This window comes from Rutidosis leptorrhynchoides, chromosome 7 (assembly GCF_046630445.1).
Source record: "Rutidosis leptorrhynchoides isolate AG116_Rl617_1_P2 chromosome 7, CSIRO_AGI_Rlap_v1, whole genome shotgun sequence".
Lineage (NCBI taxonomy): Eukaryota > Viridiplantae > Streptophyta > Magnoliopsida > Asterales > Asteraceae > Rutidosis > Rutidosis leptorrhynchoides.
In genome coordinates, this window is record NC_092339.1 from 62,300,327 (window position 1) to 62,321,492 (window position 21,166).

General features: G+C 33.1%; 1 protein-coding gene across 1 annotated transcript; it reads left to right on the forward strand.

Annotated features, from left to right (window-relative positions):
- The first annotated feature begins 6,396 nt into the window (after positions 1 to 6,396).
- Positions 6,397 to 15,948, forward strand: LOC139859295 (kinesin-like protein KIN-12C). The gene is made up of 30 exons (XM_071848091.1): positions 6,397 to 6,864; positions 7,302 to 7,457; positions 7,600 to 7,683; positions 7,774 to 7,893; positions 7,987 to 8,100; positions 8,217 to 8,309; positions 8,410 to 8,570; positions 8,721 to 8,792; positions 8,925 to 9,012; positions 9,098 to 9,156; positions 9,267 to 9,330; positions 9,409 to 9,474; positions 9,553 to 9,693; positions 9,811 to 10,001; positions 10,179 to 10,248; positions 10,319 to 10,387; positions 10,461 to 10,528; positions 10,785 to 10,851; positions 11,106 to 12,342; positions 12,472 to 13,637; positions 13,754 to 13,861; positions 13,933 to 14,094; positions 14,220 to 14,273; positions 14,379 to 14,453; positions 14,528 to 14,767; positions 14,871 to 14,969; positions 15,051 to 15,125; positions 15,209 to 15,267; positions 15,376 to 15,487; positions 15,688 to 15,948. The coding sequence occupies exons 1-30, from the start codon at positions 6,421 to 6,423 to the stop codon at positions 15,946 to 15,948; spliced, it is 5,775 nt and encodes a 1,924-aa protein (XP_071704192.1). The 5' UTR covers positions 6,397 to 6,420.
- Positions 15,949 to 21,166: the final 5,218 nt, after the last annotated feature.

Genomic DNA, 21,166 nt, shown 5'->3' on the forward strand with positions numbered 1-21,166 from the left:
TCTTTATATTTATGGTTTTTTCCTATAGTTACACATATAAATCCCCGAATAGCGAATTTTGCAACTTTGTCTGTAGGTAACAGCATGACTGCATAAGTCTCGCGAATTCTCTAAAAGAGTGTCAGTCTTATATTATACCGATCAAGGAAAGGCGGAATGCTCTCCTAAAAAGTTATAATGAGATTTCCATTTTCCTTTTAAAAACTTTGCTCTAAAGATGCAATATTTAGTCTTTTCTGATTTTTCTACTATCTAGACCTGGTGTTAACAAGAACCGTCGTATGAATTTATATCACCCACAGTGGCGAATCTAGAATTCGAACTCAATGGGGTCCCTAAAAAGTTTATTCGATAACTTACTTGAACGAAAATTGACTGTATTCTGGTCGGGTCGGGTTTTATTGCGACAAAAGACAAACATAAAACAAAAGTTATGTAATATTATTAGAAATCAAAGTTTTTACAAAATTATCATATATTTCAATCTACAAAAGACTAACTTAAACCTTTTATTTTGTCTACGAGGTTTCATTCGATAAAATTCATCCATAATTGCTTCATTACTTATACAATCTAACACATCTTTCTCAATATATGAAAGTAGACAATCATTCATAAATTGATCTCCCATTTTGTTTCGCAAGTCGTTCTTTATTAACTTCATTGCTTAAAAGGCACGTTCCACTGTCGATGTTGCAACGGGCAAGATTAATGCAAGTTTCAAAAGAAGATAGGCCTTCGGATATATTATACTCTTGTTTGTTTCAACCATCATCTTTGCAAGGTTTCGAATTCCTTTCAAATGACTAAACCTTTCATTACTACGTACATCATGAACGTAAGTATTAGTCGTCCTCTAAGAACTCCAAGCTCATGTTTTGGAAACTCAAAATGATAGAATTCCGCCATTTTCATAAGCTCTTCCACTTGAAATGCTTTAAAAGACTTACTTGGGTTCAAAGAAGCCATATAAATAAGTAACGGAGTGTTCACCTCATAGAAACGATTGTTAAGCTCTCGAAGTTACATATCAATGACCGAATAAAATACATCCACTTTGTAGTGGTGTAACGAACTAACATGCAAACCTCTACGACGACTTATGCAATCATATACGGGTCATCCATATTCAAAATATCGATATCATTTTTTTCGCAAAATGAACTTACATTCTCTAAAAGTGATTCCCATCCTATGTCTCTCATAGATTGAACATTGTGTTTACAATATCTTGGTCTTTTCTTTGATGTGTTGTGTTCAAATCATTTGTGATTTCTAAGACATCAACCATTAAATGTCGACAAAAAACAAAATCGAACTTTAGTAATGATCTCAAAAGACGACATGCTTCTACTCTTTGATCTTGACAATTACCATCTTCACTGATGTCTTCAAGTACTTCACAAATTGAAGAATATATAGTCAAAATGTTCAAAAGTGAACCATAGTGAGAACCCCAACGAGTATCACACGATCGTTTAATTCCAACTTCTTGATTATGACCAGTACCACTTTCAACTTCACCTATATTGGTAAAAAGTCTTTTGTGTCAATATAAGAAATCATGCTCACTGTTGTAAATATATATGTATCATCAGATCAATGATATAACAAGTTATTAAATTATTAAGTTACAAGAAAGCTATATATATGTACCATCAGATCAACAATTCACAATTAAAAATTATTTCCATTAAAGTTATTATATTAAGTTACAATAAAGTTAACTAAGATAAGATATAACAAATTGAAAAATCTCAAAAAATACCTGTCAAAAAATACCTGTAGCCAATGCCTCCACTACATATGTTGCTTGTTTTCTTCTAAGTTAGTCTCGACGCTTATAAGAGGAACCAATAATGTTAAGCAATCCAGAAATCCGCTCAAAGAAATCATTTATTGAAGAGTGATTTTTTGCAACAAACACGAGTGCCAACTATATCTGGTGTGCAACATGAATAAAATGTGCAGATTTCTATTCTTTCATGATTAAGGTCTTCAAACCATTGAACGTGCCACTCATGTTGTTAGCTCCATCGTAACCTTAAATACGAAACTAACCCCATATATTTATTGTTCCAATCTCAACATCACGAAATATATCACTTTTATTTCTTATTAAATGAGTTAGATACAGCTCGTTTGAAACACTGCTGAATATTCAAGCATTCAATGCGTTTGTTTCTTACCTCCAAATGAAATATGATGCTGAATGATTCAACACTCAGTGCTGCTGAACTATTCAGAGTTGAAACAATCAATTAAACATTAAGCACATAAATTCTTTGTGATATGCAACTTAAATCATAATCATGACACTTATAAAACATATTGAATTTTTAATAATGTCAAATGTTAATAAGGCAATTTTATTTAAATTATGTAATTTATGCTAGACGAAAATAAGGCACGAGTCCGTATGTGAGCTTAAAGTCCATTAGGATTTAGTTAGGTTTAGAGATTATGTAATCTATAAACTTAAGTAAACCCTAATGGACCCTAACCTAAGTTTCGCAACCATGATATAGCCAAAATGGCGTGTTAAAGAAGAGTTATGAATCTACCGTCTCTATTTTGCAAATGAGAAAATTGCGCGGATAGTCCTTGTGGTTTGTACTAGATACCATGGATAGATAAAGTTGCTGTTTTGAGTGTGGATAGTCCTTGTGACTTAAAAGTGGAGCAATGATAGTCCAATTCACTAACTCCGTTAATTTTTTCCGTTAAAGTTAGTCATGTGATAAGCACGTGAGGGTATTTTTGTCATTTAACCTTTATTTTTTAATTTTTATCTGCTCCATCTTCATCCTGATCTTCTTATCTACTAAAACAATGAACCTATCTCTATCATCTTCATCTTTTCCCTTGTTTCTACCGACACCTTTAAACACTTCATATTCCACAATCAACCCAAAAATCCTTTTTAATACTCGTAATAACAGTAATAGCAGTATACCTTATTTTCATCACCCAAAAATAATAATTCTAAATTTTGAAAAGATAAATACCAATTCAAATTAAAACATACCAGCATCTGACCAATTCAAACTAAGACATACTGGAAAAAAAAAACCAACAAATCACCCATTTAAAATAAAAAACCCCAAAATTTTCATGTACACCGTCAACATCTTGCAACAATAATTTAACTAGTTCATAAAATTAATTAAATAATAAGACTAAAGTTAAACAATAAATTAAACCTAAACTCACGGGAAAATACTTAAAATCATAATCAAACCTATCGTCATCACCGGTCTTCAACATTACAAAGATAACCTAATTACCACTATCAAAAACGATTTTGCAGCTACGACAACACTATCGTCATCACAGGTCATACTCCACCTTCTGCTGGGTACTTCCACCATCGTCGTTCTCTTCTGCCGCCTCGTTCCACCCAATCGGATCTGGACCATGAATCTTGTAATTTTTGTTGGGTCTTCCACCGTGAATCTTAATTTACTTAGAATTAGATTTCAAACCCAAACTTCGAATTAGGGATTAAGAAACCCTAGAAAAAGAGATGATGTAGAAGATTATCGTGAGAATGGAAATATAATGGATTCATGTTCCATTTTTAAAAGAAATTGGGATTTTAAAAAAGAAATTGGGATTTTTAAATAAGTTAAAAAGAAATTGGCGTTCAAAAAGTTATAATAAATAATGAAATTGGGATTTTAAATTAAATAAAGTAGGTGGGTGTGGGAATTCAGGTAGAAACATAGAAAGACAAAAATACCCTCGTGTGGGATGCACGTGTGACAGGGTTAACAGAATAGTCATACAGAAAATGTCAAGTGGGCTATCCTTGCACAAGAAACCGTGACTATCCTTCCTCAAATCGACAAGTATGGCTAACCATGGTATTTAGTACAAACCACATGGACTATCCGCGCAATTTTCTCTTTGCAAATTTGTTGCCACTTAACTTTTTTTTTTATTTTGTTTTTTTTTTAAATTCGTAAACATTATTTTTATCCTTTAATAATCGACGTGGAGATGAACCGCCTAGCTTTGACTAGGTTCCAAATCCCGAAAAAAGAGAATATAGTCAAAATTCTTGTTTGCGGCATTGAAGACCATGGTTATCGTTGACAAAAGTAGCATATCAAAGTGGTACTTGATCTTTAGGCACAACAAGTCACGACGTAAAAGAAAAAAATGTTACGGAAAAAGGAGAAGCCGTCAAGATATCTGCAACTCTATCAATGAATATCAGACTATTCGATGCAACAAATGAAAAAAATGTGTTTTATTTCTTTATTTAACATTAGTGTTTTATTCAAGTCCGAACTTTCGCGATTTCGCGTTCGAACTTTTGGAGAGTGTTAGACGAAAATAAGGCCCGAGTCCGTATATGGGCTTATGGTCCATTAGGGTTTACTTAGGTTTAGAGATTATGTAATCTATAAATAGTAGTTAATGTTATCAATAATATTCATGGTGTTTACATTATTAAACAGCTTATTTTCATTTATAATCAAATTCATTCAAAACCTTTAAATCATTGAGATTATGAATCATTCAGTTTAATCAAACGTGCTCTTAGGTTACACTACAGTTCCTTTGATATTTCAGTGTCTTTGCTCCATTCTAGCATAAAACACTTCAATATACGTACGTAGATTCCACTTTTTAAGGTTCAGACGTATTTAGATACACGCAAGTACGCAACTATCATGTGTCTAAGAAATGAATGTAGAACATATCTTCCAACATATGATTATATTATTATATACATGATGAATGAATGATGAAATGATGAACGATGATAGTGCTCAAAGGTGTCTTTTGAACATAAGCAACCGTCTACAGGGCTCAAAAATTTAGAAGAACCCAAAATTTTAAATATGTAAATATATATTTTTTCAATATATTTAACTAAATCAAATAAAAAATTGTTAATTAAAGTTAAAATACATTATTTTTAATAGTTAAATACAATGTAAGTAAATAAATACTTAAATTGAAGTATTATTTTTTTATGCGTAGTAAAATTTTTTAAGGTAACCACGCAGGCTTGCCCGAGTGGCCACCGAGTTGACCAATGAAGCACACCACCCGGGTTCAATTCCTGGCTATGCCAAATTGTTCAAAAATGGAGTGTGACTAGAGGGCGCGCATAATGTGCAATTCACCCGGTACCAGGTCTCGCGCTCGGGGAGATTGATTACCCGAGTTTTTACCTTCTATGAGCCAATGTGCTCGTTCATAGGAGGGTTTCCCCGCTTACAAAAAAAAAATAAAAAATTAAGGTATATGTGAGTCCATTATTATTTTTGTCTAGGGCCTTTAAATTGTTGAGACGACCCTGATAGTGCTAGTAGACAAAAATAATCCTTCACTTTAACAGTTTAACATATTATCAGTTTTTGAAATAAACTAATGTATCATTTGCGAGCTAATTCTAAAATAGGAACCTCTCGAGTAATATTATTAAAAACAGCGTTCTAACATATATTCAGTTTTTCAAATATTGCAATCCGTCAAAAACACCAAGCACATATATTCAGTTTTTTTATAGCTGTTTAGTTGGTCTAGTGGTAATGACCCATATTTCTTTGTTAAAGGTTGGGAGTTCGATCATCTGAGACGACAACATTTTTTTTTGAACGGCGATTTTTTGGCATCAGTAGATCGTTTCTTTCAACGACCCTCATCATTTGCACGTAACGCACACGTTCGGGCACAAACCCGAACACGATCGACGGTACCCGGGAACGCATCCATTGAGACGACAACATTGCACACAATGATATCTCTGATCATGAATTCCACCCAGGGTTGCCTTTCGCATATCACGTTGCAGGGGCAACGAGGAGAAGGGGGGGGGGGGGAGGGGGGTTACCGGTCATGTCATCGGACTGGCCCGGGTTTCCTTGAGGGCAGTAGCTGTGGCTGTTTATGCAACTGCGTAAGATGAGCGCGTGAGTGGTTTAGTCCACTAGTTGATCCTAAACTGCTGTTAAAAAAACATATATTCAGTTTTGAATTTTTAATTAATTAGAGTTTATTTTCATACTAACTCAAACTCAAATTAAAGTTAACCGTGTTGCTTTTCAAAACATAATGACTCAAGTCACACCTACTATGTCGGGCATTCGCATTAAATTTTAAAATCGAAACCGAGGGATAATATTTTACATTATTAAAAACTTACGGGACTAAAATCGTAAATCTTCAACCCATCCTCTATTTGATTTGAAAAATGGGCGGTTCTATTTTACTTTATCATCTTTCCGCTTTTCACCTTTATTTTTCAGCTCATTCACTGTCAGAAAAACCTTTCTAAATTTCTGAATCCATTTCAATTATTTTTCATTCACACTTTCCAGTATGAATATTCATCACTAAATCATTCAACATCATCAATTTTCAACCAATTTTTTTTTTTTTAAATTTCATTAATAAGTCAAAATGATGAAAGATAGCTCCAAGAGCGTTGAATCGGAAGGAAACGAGAACCGATTTGAGAAAACAGTCTCCGTGCCAATCGATATACCAATTTCGCGAACTCCGTTAAACTCGATACCAGATCCATCTCAATTTTCGAAGGAGTTTGATGTAGTTCATAGCGGAATTAGGGATTATAAATCAGTAGAAGCTGGTCCGAGTTCTAATCGTAGGAAATTCGATTCGGCTCATAGTACACCAGCTAGGAGTGGTTCGAGGACGACTTGTGTTGGTCAATTAGGTGGTTGTACTGGACCTAGGGCTATACAGAGTACTGGAGATAGGGGAGGATGTGGTTCTAGGGTTTCAAGAAGGCTTTCGAGTGTGAATTGTGAGTCATTACCTACTGAGGTTCCACACTTTGAGCTTGTTGAGGATCCATCCTTTTGGAATGATCATAATGTTCAGGTTGATTACATTGTTATACTGGTATTTTAAATACCGGTACATGAATTTAGATACTTTCATAGTTGATTTATGTTGCTAATTTAAACTGTTGAGATCCTGTTAGTATTGTAAGATATGTCAGAATGAATGTAATGGTGTGCTCCTATATGTATGTGATATGCATATCTGTTACTGTCAATAAATTTCTTTTAGAAAAGAATATAGTGGAAAAAATTAAGGTTTTTAGTTAACAGTCGACTAGATATACTTTGTTGTTCATTACTATTACTCTTGAATACATTAAATAGAGAAATAAATTGGTCTTACTTTCACTAATTAGCTTCAATAACTGATATAAAGGGATAATTCATATATGGCAAAACAACCCCAAAACTGCAGTTTCGATAAGGTGATTAATAACTAACGTATTTTGTATACTATGAATGTATAATGTACAGGTCTTAATACGAATGAGACCGTTAAGCACTATGGAGAAGATGGCACAAGGGTTTGGCAGGTGCTTGAAGCAGGAGAGTTTACAGACCTTGGCATGGGTTGGCCACCCTGAAGCCAGATTCACCTTCGATCACGTAGTCTGTGAATCAATATCACAGGTACCGCCATACTTTTGTTCTTGCACATATGACTTACTTCTTTACCAAAATCAATAGGGAGTAAGTTTTTTTTGCTAATAATATAACCTGGTAGTGCTCTTTTGGTGATGTAATACTCAATTATGCGATGAGCTATTTTCAGGAAAAGCTCTTTAGGGTTGTTGGATTGCCTATGGTTGATAATTGCATGTCCGGTTATAATAGTTGCATGTTTGCTTATGGCCAGGTATGGCTTGAAAAAACTTTGCTACTATATCTGTGATGGTACTGTGAAGTCGGATTTCACCTTTTACCTTTTGCCTTTCCATGAGTTCAGACTGGCAGTGGCAAAACATATACAATGATGGGTGAGATAAGTCAACAGGATGGCAAGTTTGTTGATGACTGTGGCATAACTCCACGCATTTTTGACTATCTATTCACGAGGATTAAATTGGTAAGTGGTTGACTGTACCATGTATGACTGACTACATTATGTAACACCCTTAACCCTTTTGATGCCCAAACTATAATGCACAAATATTTGTAGGAGGAAGAGAACAGGACGGATGAAAGACTTGTGTATAGCTGCAAATGTTCGTTTCTGGAGATATACAATGAGCAGATCACTGATCTCTTGGAACCCTCATCTACTAATCTTCAAGTGAGTTGAACTTTATTTATATTCATGCTAGTTCATTTAGGTAAGATTTTCTTGACCATTCTTTCTTTGTATGGTTGACAATCGACATGATGGTGTCACTATTTTACTAATTACAGCTCAGAGAAGGGTTAAAGGAAGGAGTGTATGTTGAAAATCTTACAGAACATAATGTAAAGACTGTTGATGAAGTTCTCAAGCTTTTGTTACAGGTGTGTCTATATGGTCAAACTTTATGCCTTGTTACTTCTTATTTATGTTTTGTTTAATAGATGTATGTCTCTTGACTATAAAATTTGCTTAATTTTATAGGGTGCTGCAAATAGGAAAGTGGCGGAAACGGATATGAACAGTGAGAGTAGCAGATCACATAGTGTTTTCACCTGCATTGTTGAAAGTCGTTGGGAAAAAGATTCTGTGACACATATTAGATTTGGAAGGTTAAATTTGGTAGATTTGGCTGGTTCCGAAAGGTAATATATATCCCTAAAAGAGATCCTGTATTCACTAGATTCCTCAAATGTTTATAGATTACTATAGAGACTTTTATAGATGTAACCGTCTCAAGTATCTCATTTATTTTACACTTTTACTTCCCTGGATTAAACTTATCTGCCATTCAGGCAGAGAAGCTCGGGAGCAGGAGAACGTTTAAAGGAGGCATCCTATATTAACAAATCTCTATCAACTCTTGGGTAGGTTTTACCACTCCACCTTTAATGCTTTTGGTAACAACTTGTTCATGTTTATATCATTGATTCTAAATTCAAGATCTATACATATTCATTAGCTTGTGATAAGCTTAAACACTGTTTTTGTTGTTGTAGTCTTGTGATAATGTCTCTCGTGGATGTTGCACATGGGAAACATAGACATGTACCTTACAGGGACTCAAAACTTACATTTCTTCTTCAGGTTAGCATCTTAAAGCAGGAATGCACATTGTCATTCTACAACCTATATTTTATGTCTCTCATAAGTGCATTTATGTTACATGCAGGATTCTCTAGGCGGGAACTCTAAAACAACAATTATAGCAAATGTCAGCCCCTCAATGTGGTCAGTTTTTGGTTCTTTTTTTTTTTTTACATGTGTGAATGTCTTACTGATTTATGTTTTGGCATTATTTTTTTTCCATGTGATTATAATTATAACATGTTTGTATGCAGTGCTGCTAATGAGACATTAAGTACGCTAAAATTTGCTCAGCGTGCCAAGCTAATACAGAACAATGTACGATAAATATAATCTTGTTTCTCATTCAATCCAAATCCTCATTACTGTTGCATTAATTTTTCTCCATTTGCTTAGGCAAAAGTAAATGAAGATTCATCAGGTGATGTGACAGCACTGCAACGACAAATTCAAATGTTAAAGGTATAATTAAACACAGACCCAAAATGTCTCGTCTTTAGATATATCTGTTTGACATGTGGTACATTACTCATATTATAGGAGCAAATGTCCTTTTTGATGAAGCATCAAAAAATTGGACAAACTTACCAGTCTAGGTTAGGCGAATCTTGTGAAAGAGAAGATCCTTCAGGTGAAAATATATGTGGTGATATTAATGACGTAAATGACCCGAAAAGGAAGGTAACTGTCATTAGTGATTCTGATGCTTGCAACTTTGTTGTACCATTAATTACTTTTGTACTGTTACTATTTACATCAATACAAAGGTAAAGTCTTCACGATCTGTTTTTACTGTAGGCTCTTCCAAGAGAAGATGCTCAGTCTACTAAAATGTTGCTAAGATTTCGTGAGGAAAAAATTAAACGCTTGGAGTTACTTGCACATGGAGTAATATCTATTGATAGTTTTATCATTGATGAAAACAATGCTTTAATGGAAGAAATTCAGCAGCTACAAACTAGGATTGATAATAATCCTGAATTCACAAGGTCTGCATCAGACTATTCAGTCTTCTTAAGCAGCCTGTATTATACTAGTAGTGAACACCATGACCCGTTTTTACCCAAACCCATTTGGGTCTCGACCCTACCTGACCCGTGTGCTAGGCATATATACTATCTAAAATTAACCTCTAATGCGTGAACACCATTTCATATTGCTGACAGGTTCCAGAATTCATATGAGCGTGGCGAACGTGAAGCGTTGGTAGCTGAAGTGATGGCCTTGAATGAGCAGGTACACTTTTATTTTTAAAATCATGTACAGTTGGCATATAATTTCAACAATTTTTGTTCTTTATCTCCAGCTTTTAAGAACCCTTGAGGTTGAAGAAAGCTACATAGAGAGAAATTATCCAACAGAAAGAGAAAATGAGGTCTGTGGTGCATCCTTTAATTGTTGAGCCGTCAAGGCTAGATTTGAGAAGCTGTTTAAGGCTAAGTGCTAATATAATGCAGGATGACAAAGCCACAATGGAGTTAGAGGAGTACAAGAGCGCCAATTCCAAACTGATTAGGTGCGTTTAATGAAGTCAACTTATGTTGTTCCTGCTCTTATATATTTCTTAAATTACAAATCAACATATGCACCTGTATTCTGCATTTTTCTTTTCTATCTTTGGTTAATATTTTAATATGTCATATCATATAATGAAGGTGTAACCACTTTCTGTTTATGATCATGTACTAACTTTGATTTAATTCTCTCCTAATTTGGAATGGAGTCGATCATGACCAGTAGTTAATTTTATAAATTACTTTTTATGGTTGCAGCAAGGTTGATGAACTGAACAGAGAATTGAGCAGATACATGAGCTATAAACAAACAGCATTGAATCCTGTAAGCACATGATATTCACTTTAAATTTGGCTTGTAGTATTTAACTTCACCCAAGTCTTTTACTTGAGGACGAACTTTCTTTGATTGCTGCCTTTTCTAAAGGCTTTTCATTTCTGCTTTTCAAACAAAAAAAGGCTTCCAATTTATGTTACTACCCTATGTGTTTATATTCAAGTTTGATTGATTGAATGGTTGTCTTCATTTTTCGACTCATCATTAGCTGCTTCAATAACAAAGTTTTACTTATTACTCAGGTCGACAATGCCTCGAGTAAAATAAATTTAGGAGATGAGGTGGAAGCCTGTGATCAATCAGAACGAGTCATGCTCGATAATAATGGTTTCAAAAGTGACAATATACTAGATTCCACCAACATTAAACAAGAGTTAACCGATGCGAGAACCTTATTGGACACCATGAAAACTCAGCAAGCCAAATTGGTTCAAGAGCTAAATCTTGTTCGTCATGAGAATCAAATGCTGGTGGAAACATTAAGCAACAACAATAAAACAGATTCTCATCCAATGCTGCTTAATCATGAATTACAAGCACGTTTAGACAAGATGAACATGGACCTTGAGGATCTAAAACTACTTAATGATCCTGTTAATCACGAGGATGTTGAGAATGAAGCAACTAATGCAATTCTCAATTTACAACAAGAATTGGCTTCTTTACAGGTGAAATATCACAAAAGATTATGTACCGTGTCAGAAGAAAACAAGAAGTTAAAAACGATTATAGCAGCTAAAGAAGATGAAGTATATACGTTACACAGTGACTGGGAGAGGGCAAGTTTAGAGTTGACTAGCTTTTTATTGGACGGGTCAAAGTCTCTTAAAGATGCCTCGGGTCAGATAGAAAGTATTGCATGTTCTTTTCCTCGGTATAATGTTTTGGTTGGTGAACATGTTAAGAAAGCGGTGTCGGTTTTTATTGAGAAAGAACAGACGATTTTAGGACTCGAAAAGAACCTGGTGGATGCTCAAGGTACGATACAACAAATGCAGGAGAAACTGAATTCATTGAGGTCTGCAACCATCGCGTTGACTGAAGAACATAATAGAAGGACTGAAGAAACTAATAATATGGATGAAGTACCAAAAGGTGAAGTTTTGTTAAATGCATGTACAAATCAAATAGTGGTGCATCAGATAATGGGTGAACTTGTTGCTATACATAACAAGGTTGATAACATGAAGACTTATTTAAGTTCTCTGTTCGAAGATTTGGATGAATCTGAAACTGATGTTTCTACTTCAAGCTCTAATCTTTCTGACATTGAAGATGTCTCAGAGAACATATTAGTTAAAAACGGTTCAAAATATCCTTCTGGTAATCAAGAAAACAGTGACGTGAAAGGTTTCATCAATGGCAGTAAGGCGTATGCATTATTGAAGAATCAATTCGATATGGTGTATGAAGCTTTCATCAAATTAGATATTCAGTTGGCTGCTGTGTTTAATGACAAGGAATATGGATATCAGTCTAACGATTTCAAGAAGCTTCAAAATCCCGAGACGACAAAGGTAATAAATATATACGAGTTATAATTATTGAATGCTTAGGCCGAAGGAAAATAATAAGAAATTTCTTCTTTTTGTTTTGTTTTGTTTTGCTTGCAGTTTGTTGAAGATAAAACATGCAAAGTTGGTAGATTCTTTAGCAAGTGTGAGGAGGCACGTGCAACCATGAGTGAGGCTGATAATATGTTGACCACACTATTAAAAGTCAACGAAGAAGAGAAAGTGTTGAGTGGTAAATGGAAACAAGCTGCAGAGGAGTTAATGGAGGATAAGGCTAACTTAACTGAAGAAATAAACCAACTCAAGTCTGAATTACAGTTGAAAAACGAAGAACATCATAACAGTTTGGTACAACTTGCAAATACAGTGTCGGTGCTTGAAGATTCTTTTCGGATCATGCAAACAGAAGCTGAAAATTTGTGCCACTTGATGTATTCTGATGCCATGGAAATGGTCCAAGGTATCAACCACTTCATTTGTCAATCAAGATCTTCATTGCATGATATCTGTGCTGAAACAATGGAAAAAAGTTTTGAATCTTATGTGATACAACAATGCTGTATTGGAGAATACATCAACAAATTTGGTTTTCATCAAGGGATTATGGAACACGTTGAAAAATCCAGGTTGATGAATAATGGTGAAGATGAGTTGGTTGGTGAAAATTTGAAACTAGTGAAAGAATTGGAACGGAAGAACACTTTGTTGAATGGTGTACTTTTTGATTTTAGTTTGTTACAAGAATCAACCTCTACAAGAAAAGATGTGAAAGATGAAGCTGAAAAGTTACTCACTGTTTTAAGCCAAGTACAACACGAGTTAAAATTGAAGACGGATCAGCTTGATGATGTCATGGTTGAATATGAAAATCTTGAATCCCGCTTAGCTGATACAGAAGCTGCTTTATCATCCTCAAAAACATGTCTACAACATTCTGAGGAGACTGTTGATGCAATGTCATACCAAATAGCTGAGTTGAGAAGTCTTTTAGAGGATGTATACCATAAAAAATCAGAAACCGAAAAGCAACTTGAAGTACAAAAGGAAAATGTTAAAGCTTTGGAAAACGAAATTCATTGTGCGTCTTCTTCGGCACAAGAACAGTTTTTATTTTCTTTAGAAGGTATTACTGATGATTTTAAGAGGGTTTCGAGTGAGAGAGACGGGTTATGTGAACAAATTAAGTCTTTGCAAGATAAGCTTGAATTGGCTTATGCCATAGCTGATGAAAATGAAGCCATTGCTGTTGAAGCACGTCAGGTAACATCTATAAAATTTGCCATTAATATAAAAATCCTTCAAGCTATTAGTTTATGTGACGTTTTTTTTTTTTTTTTTGTTTTTTTTGTTTTTATACTTTTCTTGACAAATTTCAGGAGTCAGAGGCTAGTAAAATATATGCTGAACAAAAGGAAGAGGAGGTTAAAATTTTGGAAAACTCTGTTGAAGAACTTGATTCTACCATAAATGTATTGGAGAAAAGGGTTAGTTTCCGAATATTGTAGTATTAAACATTGAAAAATTAGTTAGGAAAATAAACTTGTTTTCTCCTTAGGTGAACGAAATGGAAGTTGAGCTCGAGAGGCATCACAAGATAAGAGATTCATTGGAACTGGAACTTCACTCACTGGGTCAAAGGCTGTTGACTGTTGAAAGCTTTAGAAACAGCACTGATAACTATAATGTGGATCAATCTGATGATCAAATATCAAGGTCTGTATAATCATGGCTTCTTTCAAAAAGTATGAAGGTTCCTGTGCACCATTTATTGAAAATTGATTTGGTAATGGTGTGTATTTGCATCTCAGGAAATTACATAGTAGGTACCTGGAACTTCAGGAGGCACATGCACGAATAAAAGATCTTGAAGATGAAAGAGTGGAACAAGCTAATGAGGTGAAACTTGTATTCCAACATTAAAACTTTTTAAAAATTCTAACTACCGTTTTGTATGATTTGTTTCTTATCCCGTCTAACATGATTGGTGGAATTGTCTTGTAGATCAAGCAATGTAAAGATTACATTTCTGAACTTTTAATCCATGCCGAAGCTCAAGCTGTCCAGTATCAACAAAAGGTACTCAGACAATTAAAGATAAAAGATAGTACTTTTTATATTAATGTAGTGGATAATCCAATTGTTTTGTACAGTACAAGTCCTTGGAAGCAATGGTTAGTGAAATGAAGATAGAATCAACAAAGTCTCAATCTGAAGCACCGTTATCAGATAAGACTGAAAAAAGCTTAGTAAGACCAAGGGGTTCAAGCTCACCGTTTAGATGTATAGGGAACTTAGTTCAACAGGTGACTACAGAGAAGGATCACGAACTCTCGTTGGCCAAACTTCGTTTAGAAGAGCTTGAAGCATTAGCATCGAGCCGTCAAAAAGAGGTTATTATAAATAGTTAATTACATATTTACATACTCTGTAATGAAAAATACCTCACTTTCACACACACATATTGCAAACTTGTGATGCAAGTTATGTGTACAGGTATGTATGTTAAACACCAAACTGGCGGCTGCAGAGAATATGACACATGATGTAATCCGTGATCTACTTGGTGTGAAGTTAGACATGACTAACTATGCTGTAAGCTTTTAATGTTACTTAGACTGCATTTATTTGAAAAGCTATTTACTTAATCTTGATAGTTTTTTTGGCTCGATGTAGAACTTGATAAACCATAAGCAGCTTCAAAGATTTATTGAGGATGCTGCTCAGCAAGCACAGGAGTTTGTTGCAATGGTAAGTCAACTCATAATAATGTGGTAACATATTACCTAAAATTGAACTTATATACATATCTGAATGTATAATATTTGAATCAGGAGCAAGAGATTCGCAGACTGAAGCGACAAATTGATGATTTACTTGAAGAAAGAGATAGGTGGATATTCATCTTTCTTATAATCATTTTGTTGTGGTTACGTATTACAATATTGTATTAGAAAATATTTGAAAGTTGGATTAAATTATTGTAAATATCTTTTAACAGGTGCATTTCGGAAATAAATTCAAAAGAAGCAGAAATACTTGATAGTAAGATGAAAGTAGTGCAGTTACAAGGGAGGGACCAGTTGCTGAAAGCACAAAATGAAATGCTGAAGGTACAATTTCTCACTATACTTATCGTGCACCATGTTAAATTACTAAAATGCCCGTGTGAACAGTAGCGTTCACATTGTATACACAGGGGCGTTTTAGTAATTTCACATTTTCTAATATTTTAAAAATAATTTTGCTCTTTTGCTTTTTGCCCCATTGATATCCCCGAGTTTTTCACCTCTTTGGTTCTATGCTCATGCAGGCAGACAAAACCAATTTACAGAAACTGGCTGCAGAACTAGACGACATGATCAAGAAGCTACTCGGGAAACAGCATACTCTTGTACAAACTCAACAGCAAGAGAATCAGATCTCAAATGCAAGCACCAGTGAGTTTGGTAAGAGGCTGGCCAACTCAGAGAAGTTGCTTCTACGTGTTAATGACGAACTGGCTCAATATCGTAAGCCTGATAGCCCTCGTCGATTGCATCATAGACAGTACCGAAAAGAGAATGGTCAATAAGAAATGCGGTTGACTTAGTACCCTCTAACTTGTTCTATAGATTTCTAAGCATTATTCGGCTATTTACATGCTGAAGTGAGGATTGGTTTACAAAGTTGTGATAGTTGTGTTGATTTTTCGTGTTAATATAGCCCATAATATTGGATTGGAGTGAATTGTTGCTGCTATTACTGGGAATGCTGATTGCAGCTACTTTACTGCTTTTAAGGAGATTATCGTATGAATGTATATGATTGGTTTGTAACTTTGTATAGTTTATGGAATGAAGGTTGGGTTTTGGTTATAGTTGGTTCCTTTCTATTTGGTCTTGGCTCTTAGCTTATGCAACCTTAGATCTATAGCTGTTGTTAATAAATCAATTTTTTGACCATCTAGTAAATTGTTATTATTTTATATTTTTAAAAAATACTCTGTATCTAGTAAAATTCTTTTCCTTAAAGATTGGTTTCGAGATTCGGATGTGGCCAATAGATCGAATGACATTGTATATAGTATATACTGTTGTTGCGACTTTGGGGATTGGAGCTTATGGAGATCGAATGACATTGTATATATTGTTGTTGCGACTTTGGGGATTGGAGCTTATGGTGTTTTAGTGGAATATTGTCAGATTCCCTGATTCTTTGAATTCTTAGTGACATTGTATATAGTATAAGGATAAGGATTGAGTCGTCTTTTTATTTCATTTGAAAGAAAGTTATGCTTTTGATTTCATAGCTGACATTAAAACGATTAAAAAGTGGAACCAATCAATTTTATTTTAATATATGATGGGGTCATGCATTTTTTTTTTTTTTACTTCATAAATTCAAACGGAAGGGTGAGTTTTTAGGTGGGGTCAAAATTTGTAAAAAAGATTTTATTTTATAGCGGGTCTAGTCTACATTAAAACGTTTGTTCAAGTTGATGGTGGTTATTCTTTTTAGTCTTTTTCAAGAATTGTTGAGGTAATTCAAACGTGACATATTAATTTGATATAAATATTGATAATATTATATATATATATATATATATATATATATATATATATATATATATATATATATATATATATATATATATATATATATATATATATATATATATATATATAGGGTCATAATCAAGAGGGAAGCATTTTTTTGGGAAGGGGAAGTAAATTTCTTTTTTTTTCGTTTTTTGAAAAAATTTTGTTCACGAACATTATAGATTAGATGAAAATATGAACATTTAAAAAAGACATTTTGTGATCAATGTCATTATTTTGGCGGGAAAACGCTCGAAGAAAAAAATAAAAACATTCAATGCATTAAATGTTTTGCTGCTGAGTTTATTTGCATCGTTTTGTTTTCATGTTGCGTGAAGCGTTTTTTTCGAATTTAACCTGATTTAGAGTTTATGGTTTAGAGTTTTCGGGTTTACTCCGTAAACCCTCAACCCAAAACCCTAGACCTTAAACCCTAAACTCTAAACAGTCCGTGTTAAAATATTCAATCTAAACCCTAATTTCTTTACCCTAAACTCTAATTTCTAAACCCAAAACCCTAATAGCTAAACCCTAATTTTTAACCCCCTAATTTCTAAACCCTAATTTTTAACCCCTTAAAAAAACTTAGAATCAAAACATTCAATGCATTGAATGTTTTCATTTTTTTTCTTCGAGCGTTTTACCGCCAAAATAATAACATTAATCACAAAGTGTCTTTTTTAAATATTCATATTTTCATGTGATCTTGATGTCTGAAATTTTTTTTCAAAAAAAGCCAAAAAAAAATTACTTCCCCCCACTTCCACCAAAAAAAGTGCTTCCCTCTTGATTATATATATATATATAGTGGTAGGATCAAGAGGGAAGTAACCAATCGGGGGGAAGCGGGGGGAAGCAAAAACTTTTTTTTTCTTCGTTTTTTGAAAAAACTTTGTTCACGAACATTATAGATGGGATGAAAATATGAACATTTAGTAGAGACACTTTGTGATAAATGTTTTTATTTTGGCAGGAAAACGCTCGAAGAAGTAATATACAACAATTATCGTGTTTTTCGAGCGTATGTTGAGGTTTTAGCTATTGGGGTTTAGATATTAGGGTTTATAGGGTTTAGATATTAGGGTTTAGAAATTTAGGGTTTAGGGTTTAGATTTAGAGTTTAGATTTAGGATTTAGATTGAGTTTTTAACACGAACGGTTTAGAGTTTAGGGTTTAGGGTTTAGGGTTTGGTGTTTTGGATTTATGGAATAAACCCAAAACACCAAACCCTAAACCCTAAACTCTAAATCGGGCTAAATTTTACTTCACAAAAAATGAAAAAAAGACGTTCATATTCTTCACTAACAATATTATCTTGAATGATATTTTTGTCAATCGTTTTCCCGCCTAAATAATAACATTCATCACGAAGTGTCTCTTCTAAATGTTCATATTTTCGTGTGATCTTGATGCCGAAAAAAAAATTCCAAAAAAAACGAAAAAAAAAAATTTGCTTCCCCCCGATTGGTTACTTCCCCATTGATCCTGCCCATATATATATATATATATATATATATATATATATATATATATATATATATATATATATATATATATATATATAGTCATATATTGAAAACTATTTACAATGTATTTTAGTGTAATAAAATTTATGTTATAGATATATATAAATATAAATATAAATGTCCAAGATGCAGCAAGTTTCAATTAAAAAAATTAAATATAAATATAAATATAAATAAGATTTTTTTAATGACAATCTTTAGAGCTATCAGGAAATATATATTTATGCTTTAAGTGGTAGTACACTGAGTTAATAAAGAGCAGTTATTTCGGGAGAGTGGGTGGTTATTGATAATGTACAAATATGTGCGTGTCTGAATTTCTTAATAAAGTAAGGGCTATCATTAAAAAATTCATATAATATAAATTTTATTAAAATAAAAATCTATATATAGTCATATAAAGCTCTAAAATGATAATGTCATTATTATGTTTATTACCCTTTAATTAATTTTTCATAATGATGATGTCATAATTATATATTAAAAAATAATACTAAATCTTGTATAAAAGGAAATACTAATCTCTCCTAAATTGTAATTTTAATTTTCTAAAAACATTTAAAATGCATTTATTATTACTAATAATTTATTATTATTATTTTTTACTTTTAATATCATAATTATAATTATAATTAATAATTATTATATTATATTATTAATATTCAAATATAGATTCTTTTTACGAAATTAATTACGTTACATATGTATGCTAAAATACATGTCATCATATATTTGTTAAACACAACGACAAGTTTCTTAGTCAAACGGGGCATTAAAATAAATGACTTTAACATTTACATTCACTTAATTATTAAAATATATAATTAAATTGTTTCGTTTAAATAAACCCGTGATTTCAAACGTCATTTCTAGTTATTTAAATAAACCATAAATTCCTCCCCCATATTAAAACCTCCCTATTTCTCTCCTTAACACAAACCGTAAACCTAAAAAAAACTTCTTATACTATCCGCACTTAACCTGGCGCCGTCACCACAGCACCACCACTTTCCGCCACTCCTGACCACCACCATTTTGTAAACCTTCCCAAAAAGCTTTCGTAAAAACAGCAAACTCTTCTCTTCCAATCTTCTCGGTTATTGGCTTTTTATGCTTTTCGTATGTGTTTGATGATCAAATATATAGATCGTATGTTAACATCTCATATGCATGATTCTATGGTAAATTGTTTAGATTGTAGCATATATGTTTATAGTTTTTGCACTTTATTTATTTTGCTTCGGTTTGTCGCTAATATAATTAATCTATGCTTCATATGTTATCGAGATAGTCTAGGCGATATTCCGCTTGCAAATCGAAAGGGTTAACATGTTATTTAAGATTAAAATGGGTGTTTTTTGCGATGAACTGAGGAAACTGAAAACTAGGGTTCCAAATCGCACATATTTGAATTTTTGGCTGTTTGGGCTAAATATTTCAAACTTTTGGCCTTTGATTATGTGAATTGTGTTAAAATCGGAAACCACTTCTCAATTTTTCTAAAAATCCGTAAACTTCTGTTGGTTTTTGAAAACCATAAACTTATAGTATAACAAAAAACCATTTTCTGATTTTTCATAAAAGAAAACCTCCAATACATTTCCAGTGTTTCAAAAATCTCAAACCATTTTACGGTTTTTTTCACAAAAACCTCAATCTTCTTTACGGTTTGTTATAAACCTCGAACCTCTTTTCGGTTTTCTATAACAATGAACAACTTTCCGGTTTTGCCAAAAAAACGCGAACCTTTGTTTCTCCCATTTTTTGAAAACGTAAACATTCATTTTTGAAATCGTATTAAGAACACTTCTCAAATTTTTATATTGAAGTTTTTGTTAATGTTAAAAGATAATAAGTTGATTTAATCTATTCATATTGTTTTGTCCAAAATGAGTATCAAAAAGCATATTGTCATTCAGAATTAAATTCATTCAGAACCTCTTAATCATTTAGTTTGTAGTTTATGAATCATTATGTGCTTAATCATTCAGATTTATCAAACACACGGTAAGATGATGATCGGGAAAAGGAAAGCCAGGTACATTTAAAAAATAATATTTTTTGTATGTTAGTGACACAAACTTTCCGCGTGAAGACTTGCAATCAGCTCTACAATTAAAAAAATAATAAAAAATTAATTTCTAACTTATTTCTATTATTTAATTAATAAAGGGTGTGTTTGACACACAGTTTTTTGGAGCTTATGGGAGCTTATTGGAGCTTGAACTTTATGATTTTAATAAGCTTCAAGTCATAAGCTTTGTTTGGTAGACATAAAAAGTGGAGCTTATGAAAATCATAGGCTCTCAAAACATAAGCTACTTCTAGTAGCTTATGAAAAAAGTAGAGCTTATGAACTGGAAAATAAGCTCCAGCTAGTTTACCAAACACTTATAAAAAATAATAAGCTCCAGCTAGTTTACCAAACACTTATAAAAAATAATAAGCTCCAGCTAACAGCTTTAAAAATAAGCTCAAGCTCTAACTAGTTTCATCCAAACACACCCGTTTTCCAATCCATATTTTTCTTCCAACTTTAATAATTATTCATTTACTCGTAAATGGATAAGTTTGATTTGTATAATCTAAATGCGAGAAAATATCTTCTTGTTCATGGTAAAGATACTCCATAATGTGATTATGGACAACGTTCACACATTTTTTAATGGTGAGCATAAGTTTGTC